Raw genomic sequence first — 25,003 nt, forward strand, 5'->3', positions numbered from 1 at the left:
CACCACCAGAGGGAGCAACAAGCAGCGAGGACCCACGACAGGGCTTACAGGCGCTGGGAGAGCTCCCATGAACCCACCCTATGACCGTTTGCGCCCTGTTCCCATTTACAGAGACTTTGATGTCCACCCTATGTCACAGAGTCCAGCAGCTGACAGGCGGTGAGAGCCTTAAATAAGGACCCAAACACACACACACACACACACACACACACACTCACACTCACACTCACACACACCACAGCTTTACATAGAGAAAGCTAACACTCAGATATATAAAGTGTCCTGACCACAGCCATACAGAGACTCGGGGAACAAGCCAGGACTCTGAACTCTCTTCCCCTAAACTTCTCCATCCGTGTTCCTTTTAGGATACCCTGCCCCTGTTGCGACGGGCAAATGTGAGGTCTCCCAGACGTCCAGGTATCTGGTCTGGGTGGGATGAGACACAGGAGAGAGCCCTGGACCTGACCTCCCCTTTGGAACTCAGCCACAGGGAAAGGAGGAAGTCTGGAGGCAACAGCTTCAAGTCATGAGAGGAAAGGACCAACAGCCTGGGGGTTTCAGCCCAGCCGTGAGTCAGCGTGTGTCATCAGACCCCTGAATCAATGGAAAGCCGACCCCACGTGGCCTGACCCAGCTGCCCCACTCAGATTGGAGGCTTGGAGTGGGGCATCACAACCTGACTACCCTTGCAGTCCAGTCGTGGTGGGAGGGGCCACCCGACGCCACGCTTTAAAGTGCTGTTCTTCAAAGCTCTGAATGTAGGAGCATCCCTGAAAGCCTCTGAGAGGCGACATCCCGTATCCACAGACTATGCTGTGTCCGTCAGTGTATCCTCAGGCTACCGGGGCACCTGCACCCTGGATTTAGAGCTCTGGCTGCTCCTGGAGGGTCTGATTCTGCGGGCTCCTTTGCGCCAGCCCCGGAGCAGGCTGCGTTGCGGACTGTGAGCCTAGAGCCGTCTCCGTCTCCGTCTGCGACTAGGGCCATCTCCCCACTCCCTGAAGACCCTCCCTACTGAGCCCATGAAGCTGTGGTAGCCCCACAGGAAGCGGCAGCTGTCTATCTTGGCCTGGAAAATGCTTGGTGTGGTAGTGGACGGCAAGGCCCCAGAGCCTGCTTGTGTGGGCTCAGGTATCTCCAGGTGGTGGTGGAGCAGCTGGGCCAAGCAGTAGACATTGTTCCTGATGCCTTGAATGTTCCCCCTGGCCCTCTTCAGCTCTGGAAAATTCTTAATGTTCAGAAATTGCTGTCTTAAAGCACCCAGTTGGTGCCAGACTCTGCCCAGTGTGGCGTGGACAGTGTTCAGGAAACGAGGCTTGCTCAGTGCCCGTAGGTTGTCCTCACTCGGGAAAGCCACAGGGTGCTCGGTGCAGGCAGCTCTCAGGGTAGTTGTGTTCAGGCCTTGGAGGAGGAGCTGAAGAAGGAAGAGAGTGAGGGTTGCATGCCAAAACCCCGCAAATACACACAGATGAACCTGCCTTTGCTGCCTTTGAAACCCTAGATCTTGTGTGATCTTGCCAGCAAAGAGATACAAAAGCCAAGGTAGAAGAGATGAGTCTGAGTAGCAGAGATGGGACGGGAGGGCTGCTGGGGCCGTGGGGGTCACTGTGGGCAGTGGATTGGGTGAGGGTCCCTAGGTACGGTGGGGGCTGCAGAAGCACTGGACTAGTTCACTCTCTCCCATATCTGGGAACCTAGAACATGTGCCAAACCATCAGGTGACAGCAGGTGGTCACCGAGGGACAGAGCCGGGAGCCAGGCAGCTCCACTGTCCCCAGCAAACACAGTTCCCCCACCTGTCCCTACCAGGACCTCCATGTGTGCACTCTCTCACTAGTCCCTAAGAGTCTTTGGGGCTCGGGTACCCTGAGGGCTGACTGAGGCTTACATAGGGCTCCATGAGTGATTCCGTGTTCCCCGTGATGTTCGCCTGATTCAGCAGCTGGCTGAGGAGCTGTGCAGAAGAGCTGGAGCAGCCGCGTGTGGCCCGTGCCATGTTCAGGAACAGGAGACTGAGGGCCATACCTGGGGCAGACAGGAAGGGTATGGTTACCCGCTGGTGGCATGGACAACCCTCATGCCTGGTTGTGCAGCTCAGAGCAAGAGCTGGGCATGGAGCAGGCACTGGTCTGCATAGGAACCCTCACTGAGGCCACCACCTTCCCAGTGAGTCACCACACAGACCAAACAGGGTGAGGAGGCAGCTGCAATCACCAAGCCTGGAAGCTGGGCATTTGCACAAGCATCCCTGTTGGCCTTGGGTCCACTAGGAGACGGCTGGCCTCACACACAAGGTTTGGTCTCGACCTAAGACTGACTGGTCAAGTCCCTGACTTCCGTACAGACCATAACATCCCATGTAGGCTGAATGAAGTAGTGGACCTGGGGTCCCTGACTTCCGTACAGACCATAACATCCCATGTAGGCTGAATGAAGTAGTGGACCTGGGTGCACACCCCACCCCCACTCCCCAGGGCAGCTGCTCTCTGTTCACAGAGCCAGGGAAGGCACTCTCCACCTATGGGACACCGGGTCTACTAAAAGGTGAATTAGGTACAAGAGAAAGTCCTACTCAGGTCACACATGCCCACAACTCTCCTCGACCTCCCTGCCCTTCCGTCAAAAAAGCCCCACGCATACGCACACCAGAGATACTGGGAGTCCCCGAGAAGGTAGTGGGGGTGGGTGAGGGTAGACTAGCATATTTCCAGCTTGCTGGCCCCCACCCTCAGGCACCGGCAGCCACGTGGTCGGAAGGGGCCTGTGGTGCAATGGCCCGGAAGGCTGTGACACCATCCTTCCCTTCCTACAAACCGACCAGCCCCTTGGGGAGGGCCAGCTGCTGGGGAGAGTCAGGAGCCCAGGCGTGCCAACCACAAGTCCCCTCCCCAACTTCCCCAGGTGTCTGTAGCTACACTGCCAGGGAGGGCCCACGGTGAGCATGTAACCAGTGCACGTGGGCCAGAGCCTGTAGGGGTGTGCCCATAGGCTGCGTGAAGCACTGGGGGTACCCTCCCGGTTCTTCGGGGTTCTGGTCTGCAGGTAAGCCTTCCTGTATCAGTGTGTGGGAAGCCCCTCACCCATACTGGCGGCTTTGTTTGCTTGTCTCCATGGGGGTGTGGCTGTGCGTGAAGCGAGATGATCTGAGGCCCTCAGACTCTGCTGAGTTTCTGTCTACCCTAGACCCTGGGAATTGAATCAGGGCAAGAAGGAGGCCCCATCCCAGGACTTACCCCACTTCCTCACAGGTCTCCTGCAACTTCCTTTTCTGTTCTTCTCCCATCTGCCCCAGGCTTCTCCAGCTTCTTTCTGCTCTATCCTCTTTCCTCATGTTCTGGTCCCCAACACAGTCTATCTCGCCTCCCTTGGTTAGCCTTCCAGGAATACCTCATCTGCACCTGTAGGGATGCTGGGGTCTCAGCGGACCCCTGGTCTTCTAGTTCTCCCTCTCATCAGCATCCTTCTTCACCTGATGCTAGATCTGCAGCTCCCCAAGGGAAGAAGTGCCCACAGCCGCCGGGTGGCACAGCTGTGCCCTGGGCTGGCAGAAAGGAAGGAAGTACTTACTGAGCAGTGTTCTCTGTGGAAGCTGTATCCGCATGCTGGGTGCTGGTGATTCGGCCCGTGCTGCTCTGGGTTGACAGGGCTCGGCTGGGTGTCCTGCGGGCTGGCAGCCACTTTATGCCCGACAGGGCGATTGGCCAACACCTCGTGAGGTGGGTGGGGAGGGGGAGGGGGAAGGGCAGGCCTTCTGGGAACATGACCCCAAAAACCAAAGTCTCCACAGGCGGCCAATGGGCGCTGGGCGCCATGACAAGCCCGCTCCTCCTCCCGTTTTCTTCGAATTCGTTCTTCGAGGTCAGCCCCACGCCCAAGGATGATGTAAACCGCAGGCCCAGCCTTCTTGGAGTGAGCGGGCAGCACGGGGGTCCATGCCATCTTCAGGGAGTCAGTTCAGGGGTCAGGGCAGGAGCTGCAAAGCCAGGCCTCTGGGAGCCCAGGCCATCTTTGGCCCAGGAACCACCAACCTCACAGGACACTGAGGTTTAGGGCTAAAGAGGAGCTAGACATCTTCCTCGTTGAGTGCCCTTCCCACCCTCTCGCTTGGGCTGTCGGGACATCTGTGAGCGGAAACCACCAGGCTCTGGGCACAGAGCCAGACTCGGGCCCCAAGATTGTGGCTCTAATCCTAGACCAGCATCCTCTAGCCCAAGTCCACATTTCCATTTCCCCCAGTAGCTGTCCCCTACATCCTTCCCAATCCCAGGTCCCCTCTCTGTAGACAGGATCATCTAAGAAGACTTGGGCACTCAGGACAAGACAGAGACTAGATCTCAAACCTTCTGACATGCTGTGTGGCGTGAGACAAGTCACTTAACAACTCTGAGCCTCACCTGTGAAATGAAAAGAGAATGAGAAAAGCATTTCTTGGTTCACCTTACAAGGCCCACTGCCAACATGGACATAAAAGGAAAAGACAAAACTCGAATTCCAAGTACTAGTTTTCGGGGGACGGGATACAGAGGGGGCGGAGGAGATGGGGAAGCCGTGAGCTCAGAAGGGAAGCTGGGGGGGGGGGGGGGCTGCTGCGGTGGCAGTTGGAGACCAGGTTTCACTTTCTCTGAAAGATAGTGATCCATCATGGGTGGGTCTCCTGTTTCTCAGCACTGGCTGAACGTGACCATTTATGGCCCTGGAGACAGTGGCTCCCAGTTGGTGAGCTGCTTTACTGTGGTAAACTGAGACCCAGGCTGACCCAGGTCCACAGGCCACGCTTGGAAGCCCCAGCATGTCTACCAAGCTACAATGAGCATCCTCAGGCTGTAACCTCAGGGACCAGAGGTAGCCTGAGGAGGCCTTGGTGTGGGCCCTGGGACTCTGGGGGGGGGCCTGAGCTGCTTCGGCTGCGGGGACACTGCAGAAAGAGCCCAGCCCCAGCTATACACCCTGCCGCTGGTCCTCATGTATCCATTGAACAAACATCTTCACCCCCACTCCTCATCCAGAGGCAGCTGTGTCTCCACCCACCCGCTCCCTGTGCCCAGCAGGGTGCTCCCCTTGACAGCACCCCATCAGGCTGGCCCAGTCTAGATCCCTCCTCCTGAGGCCTTCATTTCCTCCCGTTGAGTTTCTCACCTCTGCCCACCCCAGGGTACTGTTCCCTAAGGGCCTTGGCCAGGGCTCCTTCTGCGTTTCACATCCCTGATGTCATCCTGGAACAGCTCCTCTGCCCCTGCACCCAGACTCTGTGGGAGCTGCCTCATCTCACTGGGGCAGGGACACAGAGGGAAGCTCTGAGCAGCCAGGTCTGGCTGGAGAACGTGTTGTGTTGTGTTGGCAAGAGGCCCTCCTTCGCCTCAGCGTTCCTTTCTCCCACCGTGGACCCTTCACTAGCTCCTCCATTGAAAGCAAAGGCAGAGAGAGGTGCAGTTGCCCCCCTGGAGGCCACCCTGCAGAGTTGAGAGGGCACCCAAACCTGGCCTGGTGGGACACATTTGTAATCACAGCTTCTCGGGAGGCTGAGGCAGGAGTGTGAACCAGAGGCCAGCCTGGGATAAACAGGGAGACCCAATCTCAAAATCAAATCACCAGCTGGGCATACGGTCCCAACACTCGGGAGTCAGTCACATACTCACTGCAAGTTCCAGGCCAGCCAGGGAGACTCTGTCTCAAACAAATAAATTCAAGTAAATCAAGTAAAAGGGGCTGCCAGTGTCCGCCAATGCTAGGTGCTGGCCTGGACGGTTGATGTCCATAGCATCCTATTACTAAAGAAAAGAAAAGGAAGGAAGCCGGGTGGTGGTGATGCATGCCTTTAATCCCAGCACTCGGGAGGCAGAGGCAGGCAAATCTCTGTGAATTCAAGGCCAGCCTGGGCTACAGAGCAAGTTCCAGGACAGTCACCAAAGAAACCCTGTCTCCAATAAACCAAAAATAAATAAACGTTGGAGAGGCCACTTGTTGGTTTGGTTCCTGGCCACCCGGCTAGGTTAGACCCGAAATAATCACACAGAAACTATATTAATTAAAACACTGCTTGGCCCATTAGTTCTAGCTTCTTATTGGATAACTCTTACATCTTAATTTAGCCCATTTCTATTAATCTGTGTTATCACCGCGAGGTTGTGGCCTACCAGCAAAGTTTCAACACGTCTATCTCCGGCGGCGGCTCCATGACGTGTGTGTGTGTCTCTCTCTCTCCGCCTTCCTTCTCCCAGCATTCAGTCCAGTTTCCCCCCCTGCCCCCCCTTCCCCCCCCCCCCGCCTACCTAAGCTCTGCCCTATCAACAGGCCAAGGCAGTTTCTTCATTCATTAACCAATAAAAGCAACACACAGACAGAAGGATCTTCTACACCAGATAATAAAAAAACAAATAGCAAAGGAAGGGAAGAAGAGCATTCCCCCCCATGCTCTTAGCCCGGGGGCCAATCTAAGTGTTCTGTGCACAGAACTGTCACCCAGGGCAAGGTCTGCGTATATGTATTCTTTCCTGGAACTGTCATCATCAGTACAACTGACCCTTGGTACACACAAGTGACTGATTTGGCGGTCTCCTTCCCAAAGGTACAGAAGCCTCAGACCCTTTTAAAAATGGCGTAGTGTATGCACGGAACCTCCACACGACTTCCTGTAGACAGTCCCCAGCAGAAGGCAAAGGCTTCGTGCACACAACGGTGTCGCTAGGGAATCACAGCAAAAAAAGTCTGCGCACATTCCTTACCGAGGGGCCATCTTAGTCCAGTCTCATTTTCTGTGCACACCTCACTGAAGCCTCTGGTAAGGAGCCTATGGACGGACGAGTGTCCCACAGGCTGAGCAGCCTCAACAAAAAGTGCACTCCCTACCACTGTAGAGCTAGACATCTGAGTTAAGCCGTCACTGGAGCCGGTTCGTTCCCAGGGACAGCTCCTTAGCTATTGATTTATTTAGGACAGTTCTCAGGCCCAGGCTGGCCTCTGACTCACCCTGAAGTCCAGATTGGCCTCAGATTCTCATTCCTCTTGCTTTGGCCTCTCTAGTGTTGGGATTGTTGGAATATGCCACACCACGTGGCTGCTCCGTGGCTTGTGGATGGCCGGCATGTTTTCCCGGTGTCTTATATAGTCATTTGCTTCTGCATTTTCTGTGTCCTGACCTCTTTGTACATGGTACATGCATGCCTATGTACTTACGAGGACAGGTACACGTACAACTTGTGTCTGTGCTTGTGGAGGCCAGAGCTCACAGCTAAGCATAGTTAAGTGTCTTCCTCTGTTACTCTCCACATTTGTATATAAGGGTGTGTGTTTGTTTGTGTGTGTGTAATGTATGTGTGTGCATGTATATGCTGTGTGGACACATGGGAGTGTGCGTGTGCACACGGAAGCCATAGGAGGACACTGTACATCCTGTCTTACCCCTCGAGGTGGGACCCAGCATCCGATCTGGAGCTAGACTAGCAGTTGAAAACTCCAGGCATTTCTGTTTCTATTCCTTACACAGTGCTGGGGTTGCAGGCCTGCATGACCACATCTGGCTTTTTACAAAGATTCCAGGGATTTGAACTCAGGTCCTGATGTTTGCAAAGCAAGCTCTTTACTGGTGGAGCTGTCTCCCAGCCCCTAATTTCTTTCCTAATCCAGACATACTGACTCAAAGCCCCCCAATGACCCGTTTTGATTTACCATTTGAAGGACCCCATTTCCAAATACAGTCCCATCTGAGATACTGTGAGTTAGGATTTACATTGTGACTCCAGGAACAGGCTCCAGTCCATAACAGATTACAAGAGGAGTCAGGATTAGAGGATGGGGACACCAGTGGAGGGTCCTTGGTGCTACACAGGAGCAGTAGGAGTGGCCCAGAGGCCCAGAGGCGGGGACTCACTACCAGCCAGGCAAAGTGTGAGGGAAGATGCGTCAGCGATTCTGGTGAGGTCAGCTCCTAGTGACGTCGCTATCGCCAGCAGGAAAGGCTTGCAACAGCCAGTATAAATAGGATCCTCAACCACAGGGCCCAGGCTGTCCCCTCTTCCTGGGCCACGTCAGTTAGGTCCTCGTGATGCAGAGAGGAAGAGAGGGTGGGTTTGTTTCCTCAAAACTGTTATCTTCCAGTCTTTCTGACCCACCCTCTGGCTGCGAGGGCTCTGCCCCTTTAAATGCATGACCAGGACCTGCCACGGCCTGAGGTGGGGTACAGGAGGCTGCTCCATTGGGCAGAGTGGGTGGACCCCCACTTGCTGGGTCAGAGGTAGACACAGATTCAAGTTGCAGTCCCTATGGCTCATGAGCCCCTTCTCAGCTGAGTCACGCCCTCTCAGGGCCTCGGTCTCTCTTCCCTGTAAACCTCAGTGGCACAATTCAACAACAAGACGCATGAACAATCCAATTAAAAATGGGCAAAAGATGTGGTAGCACAGGCCTGTGATTTGAGCATTTGGAAAGGTAGAAGCAGGAGGATCAGGAGTTCAAGGTCAGCCTCAGCTACCTGGGGAGCTCAAGGTTGACCTCAGCACACAGTGAGACCAAGGGTCAATCTCAGCTACACAGTGAGACCAAGGGTCAATCTCAGCTACACAGTGAGATCAAAGTCAACGTCAGCACACAGCGAGACCAAGGTCAGCCTCAGCTACAGGGTGGGAGCACGGCAGTCTGTGCTTCAGGAGAGCCTGGGGATGGATGGCTGGGGTAATGAAACTGGGAAGAGTGTGCTGGAGATGGCACAGCCAATGAATTGTGGCCTGAATTCCATCCCCAGAACCCACAGAAAAATGCCAGGCACGGTGGCCTGTTCCTGTGATCCTGGCAGCAGCGTGACAAAAATGGCATCCCAGAGGGTCACTAGCCAGTCCGACTGGGGAGCTCCGGGCTAAGAACAGACCCTTTTTCAAAGGAGGTTGCTGGCATTCCTAAGGATGACACCCAAGCTTGTCTCTAGCTTCTGGGCACACGCACACCACACACACACACACCCTTGACAAAGGATTTGATCAGACATTTCCTACTGAAGAAAAACATACAAGACTGTCCTAGAAGTGTCTGAAAGGTTGCTCAAAATCAGGAGATATAGAGAGGTACAGAGCGGCGGCTGTACCACACCGTTATGGGTTGAATCAGAGACAGACAGTAGCAAACATTGGTGACAATACAGGGACACTAGAACCCTTGTACAATGCTGGCAGGAAGGCAAGACACTGCCTGGAAAACAGACAAAAACAAAGAATCAGCCCAGCAAGTCTGCTCCTGATGTGGGATTCCCTTCTGTATGCTGTGAATACCATTGGTGAATAAAGGAACTGCCTTGGTCTGTTGCTAGGGTAGAGTAGAGCTAGGCGGGGGGGGGGGGGGGGGGGGGGCTAAACTGAATGCTGGGAGAAAGAAGGAGGAGTTGGAGAGAAGCCATGTAGCCCCACTGGACACAGACATTGGAACTTTACCTGATAAGCCACAACCTTGTGGCGATACACAGATTAATAGAGATGGGCTAAATTAAGGTGTAAGAGTTAGCCAATAAGAAGCTAGAGCTAATGGGCCAAGCAGTGATCTGATTAATACAGTTTCTGTGTGGTTATTTCAGGGCTGAGCTGCCAAGAACTAACTAGTGGCCTCCTACTACACGCTCCTCCTAAACTCACACCCCAAAACACATCCAAACTGTACCATAGGCTAGTCCTCACTCTAGGCTAGTCTGCAATTCACTATATAGTCAAGATTGGCCTCAAACTCACGGCAATCTTTCTGCTTTAGCCTTCCAAGCACTAAGATTACAGGTGTGCACCACCACTTCAGGCCAAAAACACTTGTTCTAATGAGAAGCAAAACCAGAAAATACATGCCCACACACAAACCTGCAGGAATCAGAGGAGAGGTTGTTTGCATTCCCCCGAAAGCATAAGCCCGATGGCCAGAGGAAATGGATAAACAAAGTACAGATAAACAACACAATGCCATATCAAGTCACAAAGACAGGTGAAGTGCTGACATGTGCCACAACATGGACACGCCCGGAGGAAGCACACCAGTAGGAAAGGCCACTGACACTGTGCGATGAAGATGATGCTCACACACGAGGTCAGGGAGGGCAGCAGGAGTGTGGGAACTCAGGGATGGGGAATGACCGCCAGCAGAACCTGGAGAGGAATGGCTGGATTATTCTAGAACCGGAGAGTGGCCATGACCGTGTAACCCTGAATGAAGGAAACACACAGACCTGTGTAAGCCCGAAACTATGAGGGCTGTACCTGCCGTGGCAATGCAGGCCACTTCTTAATCTAGTTAGTGTCGCTCAAGGGCTGAGCCTGGCCCTCAGTGGGAACTTGGTAAACATGTACCTGGCACTTCGTGGGGCAGACGAAGGCACACATCGGTTTATGTCACTGGGTGGCTTTGGGGCGGTTGAGAAAGGCATTGTTACGTAAGCCCCAGTGGCGGGGACAAGCGGGTCAGAGAGGTCATGGGGCCCCGGGGATCCCTTGTTCTCCAGTTACCACAGAGTCTTCCTGGGCCCTGGCCTGCCAACAGGTGTGCTCTCTGCTTCCCCAAATGAGTAACTGACCCCCAGGGGTCTGAAGCCTTATTCAGAAGAGGGGAAGGAAAGACAAGAGTTCCTCCAGCTCTGTGCCTCTCTCTGACACACTAGCCACCATCACTACAGCTCCTGTGACCAGACCCGAGTCAGGGAAACCCAGACTGAGGGGAACCCGGGGACAGTGACAACAGGCGTACCGACAAGCTGGCAACCGAGCAGAGGTTGCCCAGCCGTCACTGGCTGGTTACCCCAGGATGACCTTACCACCTACTATAAGCCCAGATCAAACCTGCAGGGTAAGAGAAGCCCAATGGCTACAGAAGGTCCAGGGCCCCCACAGACTGTGTCCCTCCAAACGAACCACCATGCCCAAAAGTGACAAGGTAGGAATTCAGCTGTACACCACATTGCTTGTAGAATACACTGCTCACTTTTTGAGGCGGGCTCTCAGGGATCCCAGGCTGGCCTTGAGCCATTATGTGGCTAACCCTGAACATGTGACCCCACCTCCTCCACCAGTGCCTGACACCACAAAGACCTACAAGGTGTAGTGCTTGAATCCAGGGCTTCATGCATGGTAGGCAAGGAGTCTACTAACTGATCTACCTCTCCGGCCTTTGGAACACCTATTTTGAAATTCAGATCCTTGACTAAAATATTTGGGTTCCCTAGCCCCTCAAAACTAGGTAGGTTTCTAGATTGTTTTTCATGGGCCAGGCTTGGCATTACACACTTTTGCAGCGCACACCACCAGATTCTCATAACCGGTTTAGGAGCCAGCTCCATTTTGCAGATGGAGAAACTGAGGCGTAGAAGGCAGGATCCTGAAAGGAGAGAACATGCAGGCTGGAGCTCAGATAGCCTTCCTAGGCCAAGAGACCAGCATGTTCAATGGACTGTCCAGAGCTGATGCTGCCAAGTGACAAAAATGACAGTCTCGGGCTGGAGAGATGGCTCAGAGGTTAAGAGCACTGGCTGTTCTTCCAGAGGTCCTGAGTTCAATTCCCAGCAACCACATGGTGGCTCACAACCATCTGTACTGAGATCTGGCACCCTCCTCTGGCGTGCAGGCATACATCGAGGCAGAATGTTGTATACATAATAAATAAATAAATCCTTTAAAAAAAAAAATGACAGTCTCTCCGCAGGGGCAGAGGTAAGAGGCACAGGACCAGGTAGGTGTGACCGAGAGTCCAATAGGGAGGGAGGAAAACAAGGAAGGAAAGTGTGTCCCGTGCTCAGGGTGCAGACAGGGCCCGGGATACAGGAGGGGCTGAAGAGACCTCAGTGGGCATATGCATGGACATCCAGATGTGGCCATCTGGAGAAACCGCAGCGCAGAGGAGTCATGGCTGCCAACCTGCAGGACCCAGACACGCACCCATGCATCCATGACTGGGCTTCTGGAGGGGCAGCATCCCGGGCCGCTGGCTGGAGCAGCTGATCTCAGGCAGTCCAGCTGCTTAGGTCCCTTTCCAAAGGAATCAAGTCTCTGTCACCCTTGTCACACCGGAGCACGTGATCTTGTTTCTGGGCAGCTTTGGAAACATGCTGACTCTTTTATAGCATGTCCGAAAATTTGCTTTTTAGACTGCTCTAGATTGCAACACTTTTCCAGGAAAGCCAGCTGAAAGAAGAGTGCCACACGTCACCTCCTTTAGACAATTCACTCGGGCACCCATTCCACAAAAGCGGCACCTGCTGGTCTCACAAAGGGAGGTGCCGTGGAAGGCTGACTCGTTTTATGTGTGTGTGTTTGTGTGCATGTGTGATGTGCATTGGCTAGAGGCCAATGCCCAGTGTCTTTCTCAATCACTCTCCACCTTATTTATTTATTATTTATTTTGAGACAGGATCTCTCCCTGAACCTGGGTCTCACCAGCCTGACTGGACTGGTTGGCTATCCAGCAAGCTCTAGGGATCTACCTGTCTCTGTCCCCCCCACCCCTCAGTACTGGGGTTATACCTGCACCATAGGCCCTGGATTTTGCGAGGATATTGGGCATCTGAACACAGATCCTCACATATGCAAGGCAGGCACATTACTGACTCTTTATTCCTAGGAATTGAACACCAGAGATAAACAATCAAGAAAGAGAAGTTATGTATGGGTGTGGTGGCGCACGCCTTTATTCCCAGCATTCAGGAGGCAGAGGCAGGTGGATCTTTAAATTTCAGGTCAGTCTGGTTTACGTAGCAAGTTCCTGGACAGCTAGAGGAAGATGTGGGAGAAGGACTCCAGGCCCACAGCAAGAGCACTGGGTAAGTGACTTGGGAGATGCAGTGAAGTCACCGTCTTCCATGTGTGTTCTTGGGGACACCCCAGGGAAAGTCCACATGATTACATGATATAAGAAAGAAATTTATCCTGCACCCAAGGAAAGAATTCATCATGCTGTTTCCAAGCACCTCCTGGTGGCCACGCAATGGAGGGGAGGGTGTTAAGGGGTTGCTGATCCCCGTGTTCTAGAATGAACTTAAGATCAGGATGGAGGAACCATACCAGCTTACTCAGACTCTGAGTCTAATAGGCTCAAGTGGGCAATCCCCAAATTTCTTCAAACAAAACGCAGCATGCAGTAGGTATTGCATGCAATGGGGTATTAGCACCCATGAGGAGGACATACTGACACATGCCACAGTGCAGGTGACACTCAAGAACATTGAGCTAAGTGGGAGCAATGACACACAAGTCACACTGTACGGGTGTGTGGTTCCACCAATAGGAACCAGGGAGGAAAATGCAGAGAGAATGTGGACCAGTGGTGAGCACAGAAGGAGCAATGGGCGTGGCTGCTCATGTGTGCATGGGTGGTGAACTAAATGTGCCAAATACCATGAAATCACTCGATTGAAAACAGCTGTCAGCACACCTGTAATCCTAGCACTGGGGAGGCTGAGGCAGGAGGATCGTGACATGCAAACAAGACCCTGTGTCAAGAGAGAAAGGAAAAATAGTAAAATTATGCAAATTTAAAAATTGGCCAGGCAGTGGTGGTGCACGTCTTTAATCCCAGCACTTGGGAGGCAAAGGCAGAAGGATCTCTGTGAGTTCGAGGCCAACCTGGTCTACAAGAGCTAGTTCCAGGATAGGCTCCAAAGCTACAGAGAAACCCTGTCTCAAAAAACCAAAAAAAAAAAAAAAAAAAAAAAAAAGAAAGAAAAGAAAAGAAAAAAACTGGAGAAGAAGCGGGAGAGATGGCTCAGCAGTTAAGAGCACTTGTTGCACCCACACTGGAGCATCGGACTGAGCTCCCAAGGTCCCAATGAAGAGCAGAAGGAGGGAGAACATGAGCAAGGAAGTCAGGACCACGAGGGGTACACCCATCCACTGAGACAGTGGGGCTGATCTATTGGGAGCTCACCAAGGCCAGCTGGACTGTGACTGAAAAAGCATGGGATAAAACCGGACTCTTTGAACATGGCGGACAATGAGGGCTGATGAGAAGCCAAAGACAATGGCACTGGGTTTTGATCCTACTTCATGTTCTGGCTTTGTGGGAGCCTAGCCAGTATGGATGTTCACCTTCCTAGACCTGGATGGAGCGGGGAGGACCTTGGACTTTCCACAGGGCAGGGAACCCTGACTGCTCTTTGGACTGGAGAGGGAGGGGGAGAGGAGTGGGGGGAGGGGGAGGGAAATGGGAGGCTGGGAGGAGGTGGGAATTTCTTTTTTTTTCTTTCAATAAAAAAAAAAAAAACATAACCATAAGAGAAAAAAAAAGAGCACTTGTTGCTCATGCAGAGGACCCGAATTCAGTTCCCAGCCTCCACGGTTCACTCACAACTGTCTGTAACTCCAGTTCCTGAGGATCCAACCCCCTCTTCTGACATCTGCAGGCATTGCACGTATGCGATGCAAATACATGTAGGCAAAACACTCATACGCATGAAAACGTGGAACTTTTTTTAAGTTGGGGAACTGGGGAGATGGCCGGGGGTAAAGAGCTTGGGGCACCAGCACAAGAACTGAGTTCAGGTCCCCAGCACCATGTAAAAGCCGGGCACGGTGGTGGGCATCTGAGACCCCAGCACTGGGGGTCAGGGACAGGTGTGCCCCACGGGCTCACTGGCCAGTCAGTCTAGCAGGAACGTGGAGCTCCAGGTTCACTGAGACCCGACCTCAAAAACAAGGTGGCAAGCCATAGAGGAAGACACGTGGCTTTGACCACTGGCCTCCACAGACATGCATCCCTGCATCCACTACCCATGTGTCCACGCATGCACACATGCATCCACATACTCATGTGTCCATGCATGCACGCACAATCCAAACACTAAGAAAAAAATGAAAGAGCTTAAAAGCATGCAAGGGCTTGGGGTGTTATCAGTATGTGAGGGGCCCTTCAGTATGGAAGCGGGGAGGAAGGAGATGGGTGAAGAGAAAGATGCAGGACAGAGGGAGGAAGGGAGACAGACATACAGCCACCTCGGGAAATCCAAGGGGTTTCCAAGGTTACATGAGTGAGTGGGAAGCCCAGGGTCTGCTTGAGAAGGAGCACAGCTGTGGGGCTGTGCTCTCAAGGGACGTGCTGGGGGACAACTCACTTGTGCAGTGACAGGAAAGGGAACTGAGTCACTAAAGCCAGTAGAGACCAGGGCCAACACCAGGAATAAGAACACCCATAAGGTGCTGTGTGCTGATCAGGAGGCTCACGAGGGGCTGGAGGATGGGTCGTATCTTGGGGTCTAGGCAGGAAGCTGTCCATGCTTGCTCTGGGGGCAGCAGGCAAGGGGACAGAGAGTGGGGTGAAGTGCGAGCACCTAGGAGAGCTGAAATAGAGGAAAGCAAGGGGAAACAGGGACCCTGGGAAGAAGCAACAGGGGCAGAGGGCACCTGTGATCATGTAAACACCAAAGATGCCCACAATTCCTACATACATGCAGAGATAGAGTCAAGCCCACAGCGGACATTCATACAACACAGACACGCACACAGACAGACATCCACATGCTCACCAAAGACTGGGTAACGACCACACCAGGACACTGTCCCTTCTCCATGTGTATAGGTGACTAGCAAATACACACACACACACACACACACACACACACACACACACCACCAATATCCATATGATGCCACAGCTAATCCCCTGGAAAGAAGTTCTGGGCTTCACTATGACAGGCACCCATGGCTCAGAACCCCAGCACCATGACCCTCTTGGGAAAGTGACAGACAGGGGCCATTGCTCAATATCTCCACCCTATTCAGCTCAGGGTCAGGGAGGAGCCAGGGCCAGACCTCGCGTGCCTGCCCACACAGCCGCTGTCAGCTGTCACCAGCAGCAGACACCCGGCCACCAACGCAGACAGCTTGGATTACAAGGGATCTGACAAAATCTTTCCCATCCTTCAGGGCTCCTCTGAAGTCTGTCTCTCTCTCTCTCTCCCTCTCCTCTCTCTCTCTCTCTCTCTCTCTCTCTCTCTCTCACACACACACACACACACACAACACACACACACACACACACACACACACACACACACACACACACTTCCCAGGCCCGGTGGGCAGACAGACCCTTTCAGATCCCTGATTTTGTTAGCCCTAACTGTGTGGCCTTGAGCAAGCTGCTTCAGCTGTGCTTCATTTCATCTAAGGATGAGAAAGACTGTATGGGATGTGAACCAACAGGCACACCCCCTAACAGCCCTACCCACAGAGGAGGACACTGCACACCCCCTAACAGCCCTACCCACAGAGGAGGACACTGCAACCCCCTAACAGCCCTACCCCACAGAGGAGGGCACTGCACACCCCTAACAGCCCTTCCCACAGAGGAGGGCACTGCACACCCCTAACAGCCCTACCCCACAGAGGAGGGCACTGCACACCCCTAACAGCCCTACCCCACAGAGGAGGGCACTGCACACCCCCTAACAGCCCTACCCACAGAGGAGGGCACTGCACAAGATCAATGGGAGAAGCAGCCTCCTTGTGGGCATGCAGCGCCAGCTGCAGACAATTTCACCTCCCGCTCCTGCCTCCTGGCTGGGTTTCCTGCAGGGCAGGATCCTGGCATTGCGTGGTGACTAGCACCTTTTCTCACTCCTACAGAGGAGCAGGAGTCCAACTGCGAGGGCTGGAGAGACAGCTCAGTGGTTAAGGGCACTGGCTGCTCTTACAGAGATCAGGGTTCAGTTTCCAGCAGCCACGTGGGGGCTCACAACTATCCATAACTCCACTTCCAGGGGCTCCGATGCCCTCTCCTGACCTCCGTGGGCACTAGGCATGCACGTGCAGGCAAAACACACACATAAAATAAATAAATCTTTAAAAATTAAGAAGAAAAAAACCCAGCTGGGATGCAGCTTGGCACACACAGGAGCAGGCAACCCTGAACTTCTGTTCCTCTCCTGGAGGATGACCTGACATGGATTCCTGTGGATTTCCTGTGTATTGACAAGATGGGAGAGGATAGAAATGGGCCCTAGCTGAGATTTGCTCCTGTCCCATCTCCACTTGTCCAGGCCCACATCTCAGCCAGAGCTGGACCCTGGGCTCCATGATGGAAGGCTAAGCATACCTTCCGTTGCCTCTAGGACAGACCTGCTGACCCCAGCCCAGGCTGACCACACTGATTGCCCCGAGACCCCCAAAGAGGCCTATGGAGAACAAACGGGTTGGGTCTCAGCCCCTACCTCAGCCTGGAGACTGCTAGGCCCAACCTAGAACATCAGCCTCCAGAGAGGAAACAGGCAAGTTGAAGCCACTCTCTGAGGCACCAGGCTGGGCTGGAAACCCCCTCCCTGGGGCACCTTCTAAGTCCTGTGCCTGTACCCCCCAAATGTCTGAGGCCCCTTGGAACTTAGTGGACCTGCTAGAGGCTAGAACCCCAGCCCTGGGACCCCAAGGATCCCAGTACCTTGAGAGCCAAGACCCTCTACACGGACGAGTCAGATGCAGACAGAGAAGTGAGACACAGATACACTCACCAAACTGTGCACACCACCAACGAGGCTTATTGCATCTGCAGCCAGAGGCCCCAGCCTTGGGGCGCTCCTGAACAGCCTTCTTGGCCAGGGTTCTGGCCCCCAGCTGGATCAGACAGTGGGAAGCCCTGAGAGGCAGCTGGGACTGGTCTGGACCTGGCTGAGGCCTGAGGCTTTTGAGAACCAGAACAACAAAAGCACCCAAACCTGAGAGTGACTCACAGGCAGACCTTCCAAGTGGCACAGGGCCAGCTGGGTAGAGGAGAGGCAGCCCTGAGCGTCTTCACCCCTCTCTAGGGCCGTCTGCCCACCGCCCCAGCCTGAGCTTACACTAATCCCCAACTGTAGAACACAGGAGTTCTCCGTTCCATTCCCCAATCCAGACAAACTCCAAGAAAATGCTCCCTCCCAGGGTCCCAGAAGGAACTGATTCCTGGGCAGGAGAAACTGAGGCTGAGGAAGAGGACTGGCCAAGGTCTCTCACCACTCACTCACCATGCCGGACTGTGCTCTAGGCTCATCGGATCTGCAGCCTGAGGCCCCAGCCTCGGGGTCCCCAGAGCCAGGTGGGCATACTGCCAGAAGCCTAGCCCGTGTGTTGGCTTTTCTGGGGAGTCACTGTGACCTGGGTACACAGAAGTCACACCCTTCTTCCCCTCCTGAGCATGGGTGGGTCTGAGCTGAAGGCATCTGATAACCTCCCAGGGTATGTGTGGGGCCCTGGCTGCTGTAATGGAGTCCTGGTCCTACTGAACAGGGGGCCCCATGACAGAAAAACCCAGGTTCGGATGTACCCAGACATATAGCCCTGGAGGGCAAAGAGGGCTCCAAGTGGCCTCTAGGGTTCTGCTCTGTCTGCTTAGCCCTGTACCTCAGCAGGAAAAGGCCTGGCCACCTTCTCAAGTGTCATAAACTGTGTGATTTCTCCACAAGAGGAACATAAGAATTCGGGCAAGACCCATAGGAATGTAGGCAGTGGCCTGGGAGGAAGGTGTTCTGGGAGCTCCTGGATAGCTTCCCAGTGTCCAGCTAGGGGACTCAGGTAAGAGGGACAGGAATTTCTCCCTGAATAGAACTCTAGGTCATCCTGTAACTAAGAATGAATGGACTCCAGACTAGCTTTGGCTGGGAACCACGTGACCTCGTCACAAATGCGTTAGAGGCCTCAGTTACTCATTGGTCACACATACATACTGCTCGAAAAGTCACGGAGGTCGGAGAAATCTGGAAGGCCAAGACCTGACACTGGCTGACACTCAGAACCTGAAGGCCCAGCTCAGAAAGTCTTTTATTTAAACAGTCATAAAAATATGAGTGAGATGTAAAACCCCTTTCCTTGGGAGCCCCAAGCGGGAAGGCACTGTTGGAGCTCACCTGGCCAGGAAGGCAACCCAAGCTGGAGATCAGAGCCCAGCTCAGGGCAGAAGGACCCAGCAAGGTGAGACAGAGATGGCTCGAGCCTTGTGCAGGGACTGTGCAAACGCTGAGGTCATGTAGAAAGTGATGGGTTGGGGGTCTAAGCCCCAAGCACCAAGGTGTCCTTTTGGGCAGATATTTGGAGGCAGCACTGCCCACTGTGCTGAGGGCCAGCTCCATGCAGCTTACATACAGACAGCAGAACCAGGGTCCCTTGGTAGGATCAGGGGCTCATTCTGCAGCTTCAGGAAAGAGCTCAGAAAAGTCTCTGAGAGCCCCGTGGTAGGGAATTCTGGGAGGCTTGTGTACCCTACGGATCTTTGGAAGTCAGCCCTTCTTGCCTTCGCTGGAGCACACCAATGACACTGCCGATCCCATCTTCAGGAACCTGGGGTAAGGGCACAGCACGAAATGCCAGGGCCGAGTCTGGCCAGGGATGCCCAACTCCCTAAATCAGCTGGAATTTCTTCCCGCCCCCACTCTGGGATCTTGCAGGATATGCCCCAGGGGTCAGGGTAGTTAGGGATGACCAGCCCAGTCCAGGCACTCACCAGGGCGTGGTCAAAGTTGAAGGTGCTGATGTAATAAGCAGAGATATCGGCAGCCGCCAGGGGACCCGCGATCTGGGCCACAATCCCACATTCATCTGAGGGTTGGAGAAACGGGTGGCTCAGGGTAGATGCTGTGGATACCCATAGGCTTGCCCTAACCCCCAATTCAGGGTGTGTGTGGTCCTCACCAAAACCCAGGGGCTGTCCCCCGATGCGCACCATCCTCCACAGCTCTCCAGAGGAACTGGTCAGCAGGAGGTCACTGGGGAACCTAGGGAGGCAGGTGGGTGATGGGAAGGGAACCGAAGCATCCCCAACTACCCTGACCCCTGGAGCATATCCTCCTGCCAACCACAGAGTCTGGCACCCCGCCTTCCCCTTTCCCTGAGGCTGGCTGAGGGGCTATGACCTTCTTGGGGGTCAGGGAGGGGTTACATACTTTTTCTGGGTCTCGGCATCCATAACAATGGAGATGTAACCCTCAATGAGGGAGAAGGCGAAGAACGGGATGGAGCTTGACTCAGGACCACTGGAGGCTGCCTCCCTGGGGACACTGGAGAGGGATGACAGGGTCAAGGGCTCTGCCAGGCACATGGCCCTCTCCATTTCCTGAATACCAGACTACAGAGGAGCCAGGAGAACGGCTCTGGAAAGGGCCTCATGAGAGAATCCTGATTTCCCAAGGGACAAGCCCTAACTGCCAAAACCCAAGGGCCTTGGGCAGAGGGCCTGACTGGGGTGTATGTGGTTTGGAGTGGCTCTGTCAACACCTCTGGCTGAGGGCTACTGGGCTGTCAGGAACCCTAAGGCACTGAGGACACAGAGTGACAGAAGGGATGGATGAGACAAAGGTCAGAGTGCACGGAGCACTAGTGAGGCCAGAGATCAAGTGTACGCATGGCCCACCTGTGTGAGTAGAAGAGGACATCGATGAGGGTGGTGGCAATAGCCGGCAATGTCTCAGGGTCCAGTGTGAGGACACAAAATCGGTTCTGCGGGCTCTGAATGGGATGCACCGTGGGGCTGGGCCCTGCACGAGACACAGGGGTCATAAGGTGAAAAGGCAATCCTGGGCTGGGGCGACCCCTGGTGGCTGGTCAGGGAAGGGCTTGGGTGTACCCATCCCATCTCACACATTGAGAAACACCCATCCCAGTCCTTCGAAAGACAAGCCCTCCTGTGGGGAAAGGTCCCACCGAAATCTGGGTGTTGGCGGGCAGACTTTACCGTGCTGGGCTCGGGGAAAGCCGTTGCTCGAATCATCCTTGGCAACCGGAACAGGCTCCCCACCTACTTCCCGGTAGATTTGGAACTCCTGGGCCAGTGTGTGGATCACTACAGACAGGTCCTGCTCCCGAACCTGGGTCAAGGCAAACGGCACACATTACGCAGCCCCAGGCACCTAGGCTCCCGCCCTGCCACAGCACCTGCCCGAACCCACCAGGATGAAGTCTGTCTGGTATGTGGACAGCATCAACACAGACACGTGGTGCTCGGCCAGCGGGGCAATGACAGACCGCGCAATCTTGGTAACGCCAGCAGCCTGCATCACCGCCCCACTGTGAGAGGATACGTTCATCACCAGCCATGTGGCCTCGGCCACTTGCAGGAACTCGGATGGGGGTAGCTCTGTGGGCAGGAGGTACATGAACCTTAGTGAGTTCTAGCAGGGCAGGCCAGGACTGGAGCTCATGGCTGTCTCTCCTCAGTTCTGCCTCCGTGTGTATGAAAGCATTCTCAAACTCAGCACTAGGGTGACGTCCCAGTTTTACCATTTGCTGTGAGACTTGAGACAAGTGGTTGCTCATTGCTTGTTTCCTTTGAGCCGTGTCTTACAATGTAGATTAGGCTGGGCTTGAACTCAAACCGATCCTCTTGCCATAGCCTCCTAAATGCTGGGATCCCAAGCCCTGTTTAGTCTCAGTTTCCTATCTGCAAAATGGGATATTTCTCATGACTTTTATGTGACCTGATTGGCTTCGTAGCACCACCAGAGGGTGCCGAGTGACCTACTGATGAGGAGGTGCTCTCCTGCAGGCCAGAGCTTTCCCTGCAGAACAGGGAAACTAAGTCCTTCGGGAGGGCGGCTAGGCCAAGCTCCAGGTGGCTGGCTTGAGACTCCAGGCCTTAGAGGACAGGACAGGCAGGCAGAAGTGGGAGCCAGAAGTCAGCTCCCAGGTTCCAGTACTGAACAGGGACAAGGGCCAGGGTGACTGTTGTTCGCCCAAGCACAGCCAGGAGGCCCCAGGACCTTGCTCTGGGCTTGCTGCCTGTTCCTGCATTCCTTCCCCAACCCTCAGACTTTTAGACTTCCCAGGCCAGTAAAGGAGAAGCTGGCTTTCACCGAGGAGCTAATTCCAAGAAGAAACAATGACCAGGGGTTAAAACAGCTACAGGACTGTAGCTAAAACACCTTAATCTGGCCTAAAACTGTGAGAACTCCCCCCAACCTTGCTGGCCTGGGACTCATATCCAGACCTTTATAAAGCTCTCATAAATATTGTTAAACAGCCATGACTATATCTTAGATATGAGAAAACAGTACTTAAGTGAGGGGTGGAGTTTCGAATCCAGATCCATATGCCTTTGAGTCCTAAACTCTCTGGAAGCTGTGCCTGGTAAGAATAGGGCTTAGAAGTGAGCAAGGGGTCAGTTCCCACCTTTAAAGCCCTCCTCATCCACCATGAGTGTGTAATCTTCCGGGGTCTCCGTCAGGCTGAAGAACTTGCACCTAGTGGGAAGGAAGGGGTGGGAACTTTCAGGCTGGGGAGGACAAATGAACTTTGCTCCAGCAGCACTAAAGGACCCCCCGCCAGGCGCCTTCCTGACCCGCCCTCAGGCCTCAACTTCTTCCTCGGAGCAACGTGGTCTGGGTCCAACGTCTGGGATCTCCGGCTGTTTTCCAACTCCAGATCTCCCCTCCATTCCACACCCTAGAGGTGTCGGGCTTTGGATTCCCCTAGACAACTCTTAACACTTTACGTGAGGAGTCTGGGAAAGGGCTAAGGCAGGGCTAGAAGGCATGCTCCACTACACTGCCTATCCCAGGCAGTTTGCACCTTGACAAGCCCAGCAAGAGGACCGCTCCAGGCCGGATAGGCGGCGTCTCAGAAAGGGTAATCCCCGGCCAGACGGCGGCCAGAGAGGACAACGTCCCCACCCGGTACATGCCGCTTCCTCGCGGCGACCCTAATCCTCTGCCCCTGGCCTGGAATGACAGAGGAGCCCCCACCCGTCTGGCCTGCGCCCCTGAACCCGGGTGCGCACCGGCTGCGATGGGGCAGGAAGAGCAGCTTGATGAGAGGGTGAGTGTAGAGCCAGAGGCCCGGGCGGGCGAGGCTCAGTACACGCACCCGGTGCTCTAGGATGTGGAGTTCCATCGCAGATCGCCCGGCCACGGCCCCGCCGCCAGCTAGACCCAGGCAGTGGCGGGGCGGCGCCCGGCTTAAAGGAGCCGCGCTGAGGGGGCTCCGCACCGCCCGCTAAGCCGCGGGCCCGCCCAGGCAGCGACCCACTCTCCGAAGGCCACGCCCCACAGCCTCAACGAAGTGGTCACGCCTCCTCCCGAGCCCCGCCTTCCCGGCGCTGCAGGCTGCCCTCGAACCCGGACTTGGTCTACTGTCCATTCCTCTAGCCCAGTCTGGGGATCCCTGCCTGCTCCCACCCCTCGGCGGCCTCCAGGCCACGCCCCGGCCACGCCCTTTCCGCTGGCCGCCGGCTGTGTTGGGTTTGGAAACGTGCCGGAAGCTCAGGGTCCTGTCTGAACTCCAGGCTTGCACGTGGGCTTTACAGTTGAGGTAATTAAGACGCGAGAGGGCTTCAAGACTTGCCGGGGTTCGGCTAGGGCTGGAATGCTGTCCACAGATATCCGGAGCGTGGAGACTGGAGACCCGTGCGCGGTACAGCTGGGTGGCGCTTTTGTCCTTCCTTTTATTGCTGGGGACAGGGACTGCAGAGCTGACAGGGCTGATCGTACTAAAGATCACTAGGCAACGGCTGCCCTGGGCTGGTATTGGTAATACTGCATCCTCTACCCGGCCATTCTGACCAGCCGTCCTAGGTTTTAATCACCCGACTTCCAGAGTAGAATGCTCCTCTCTAAGGGGAAGCACAGAAAAAGCATCCCATCACCTAGCTAAGCAAAGCTTGGGGTTATTCCAGGGAAAGAACCCAGAAGTACCTGAGTTGGGACCGCCCAGGGCTCAGGCATTGAGGGGACAGGCCCTTGCACTTGAGGCTCCCTGGGTATTCAGGCCAGAGACTTGAGCCCCATAGAAGTCTCCTCAAAGCCTGTCACCCTCAGCAGAACGCAACTGGTCTGAGCACATCTAGATTTGCTTCCGATCCAAGAAGGCCCCAAGCGCTGGCAGACACCCCAGGTTTGATCAAGTTTAAGAAGACCCCAAGGCTGAGCAGGAATGAGCAGGCACAGGTTGGTTCCACGGCAGGACACAGCATGCTCCATGGGGCTTCGATTTGGCCCAGGCACTCAAGCCTCAACTTGAAGGCGTTGAATAAGGTAGGTTAAAGTCGACCTCCAGCACGACTGGGACCCAGCAGGTCCATGCAGGACGTGTTCTGGACCCAGTACCGCAGGCAGACGGAAGCTGGGCTCAACCCTGTTCCTGGCTTTTCTAACTCCAAATGATTCTCATGGAACACAGTGCAGCCACCACATCCTGGCTGGTCCTCTGGAGAACTGGGGGTGGGGTGGGAGCACTTCCCAAAGGCTGAGTCCATCTCACCATGGCAGGTGTGGAGAGTGGGAAAGCAGAGGGTGAGAGGCAGGAGCAGAGAGCGAGTGAGCTGCCCAGGGCCTCTGGTGTCCACTCACTTCTCGAGCCTCGGTATCCTCAGCTGTGCCAGAACATGTTCTAGGCCCAGGCTGTGTCTGAAGCTCCCAGCGAGAGTCTGTTTCTCCCTCCCTGTTCCCTCCTATGGTCTGGCCCAGCTTGGTCTCAGGCCAGGAACAGCCACTATTGTTTGACTAGAAAAGCTGCTTCCTCAGCAGAAGGGGGGAACCCTCTCCCAGGGACACCCTGTTCTCGCCATTGCCAGTTATCAGGTTGTCACTGAGCACCTGCCTGCCCCTCCATGGCAGTCCGCTCACTTGGGTGAGTGAGGACCTTGGGGTATAAATGTGGCTCTTGGAGGGGGAGGACACAGAACTCCTTTTCTGTCAGGCACAATCCCAGCCTAGCAAGAGGACCATGTCAGCAAATAGGAAGTAGCATCGTATCAAGGAGGCCAACCTCGCCCCTTACCGGTCGGCCTCTGGTGGAAGCCTGTGTCAGACATCTACAGTGCCTCATCCTGGTGGCAGCCCCTGACACAGTGTGAAGTGATCAGAAGTTAATGGGATCTGAAGTGGCATCAAGGCCTGGCTCTGGAGGAGGAACAGCTCTAAGCTACCTCACAGGGATCCACCTCTAACTCCCACCCCCAATAAAAAGACAGGGACCAGGCCAGCACACGCCTTTAATCCCAGCACTCAGGTGGATCTCTGTGAGTTCAAGGCCATCCTGGTCTACAAAGTGAGTTCCAGGACACCCAGGGCTACAACAGAGAAACCCAGGGACCTCAGGGATTA

General features: G+C 54.6%; 2 protein-coding genes across 4 annotated transcripts; both read right to left on the reverse strand.

Annotated features, from left to right (window-relative positions):
* Window positions 1-952: 952 nt before the first annotated feature.
* On the reverse strand, window positions 953-3,604 carry LOC121436395 (oncostatin-M-like). Its single transcript, XM_041636233.1, has 3 exons — window positions 3,571-3,604; window positions 1,892-2,028; window positions 953-1,417 (listed from the first exon to the last, which is right to left on the reverse strand). Exons 1-3 carry the CDS (start codon window positions 3,602-3,604, stop codon window positions 953-955), a joined length of 636 nt encoding a protein of 211 aa, XP_041492167.1.
* Window positions 3,605-18,715: 15,111 nt separating this feature from the next.
* Window positions 18,716-24,038, reverse strand: LOC121436506 (cytosolic arginine sensor for mTORC1 subunit 1). 3 transcript variants are annotated; one of them, XM_041636474.1, is made up of 9 exons: window positions 23,594-24,038; window positions 22,074-22,144; window positions 20,855-21,042; window positions 20,641-20,773; window positions 20,320-20,443; window positions 19,853-19,966; window positions 19,602-19,684; window positions 19,414-19,508; window positions 18,716-19,250 (listed from the first exon to the last, which is right to left on the reverse strand). In XM_041636474.1, exons 2-9 carry the CDS (start codon window positions 22,096-22,098, stop codon window positions 19,173-19,175), a joined length of 840 nt encoding a protein of 279 aa, XP_041492408.1. In that variant the 5' UTR covers window positions 22,099-22,144; window positions 23,594-24,038; the 3' UTR covers window positions 18,716-19,172. The 3 variants fall into 3 exon arrangements, with proteins under 3 accessions (XP_041492408.1, XP_041492406.1, XP_041492407.1); XM_041636472.1 differs by lacking the exon at window positions 23,594-24,038 and adding an exon at window positions 22,681-23,497; XM_041636473.1 differs by lacking the exon at window positions 23,594-24,038 and adding an exon at window positions 22,767-23,495.
* Between the last annotated feature and the right edge of the window lie 965 nt (window positions 24,039-25,003).

Source organism: Microtus oregoni, unplaced genomic scaffold (genome assembly GCF_018167655.1).
Source record: "Microtus oregoni isolate MIOR12 unplaced genomic scaffold, Mior012 000049F_ref0000343, whole genome shotgun sequence".
Lineage (NCBI taxonomy): Eukaryota > Metazoa > Chordata > Mammalia > Rodentia > Cricetidae > Microtus > Microtus oregoni.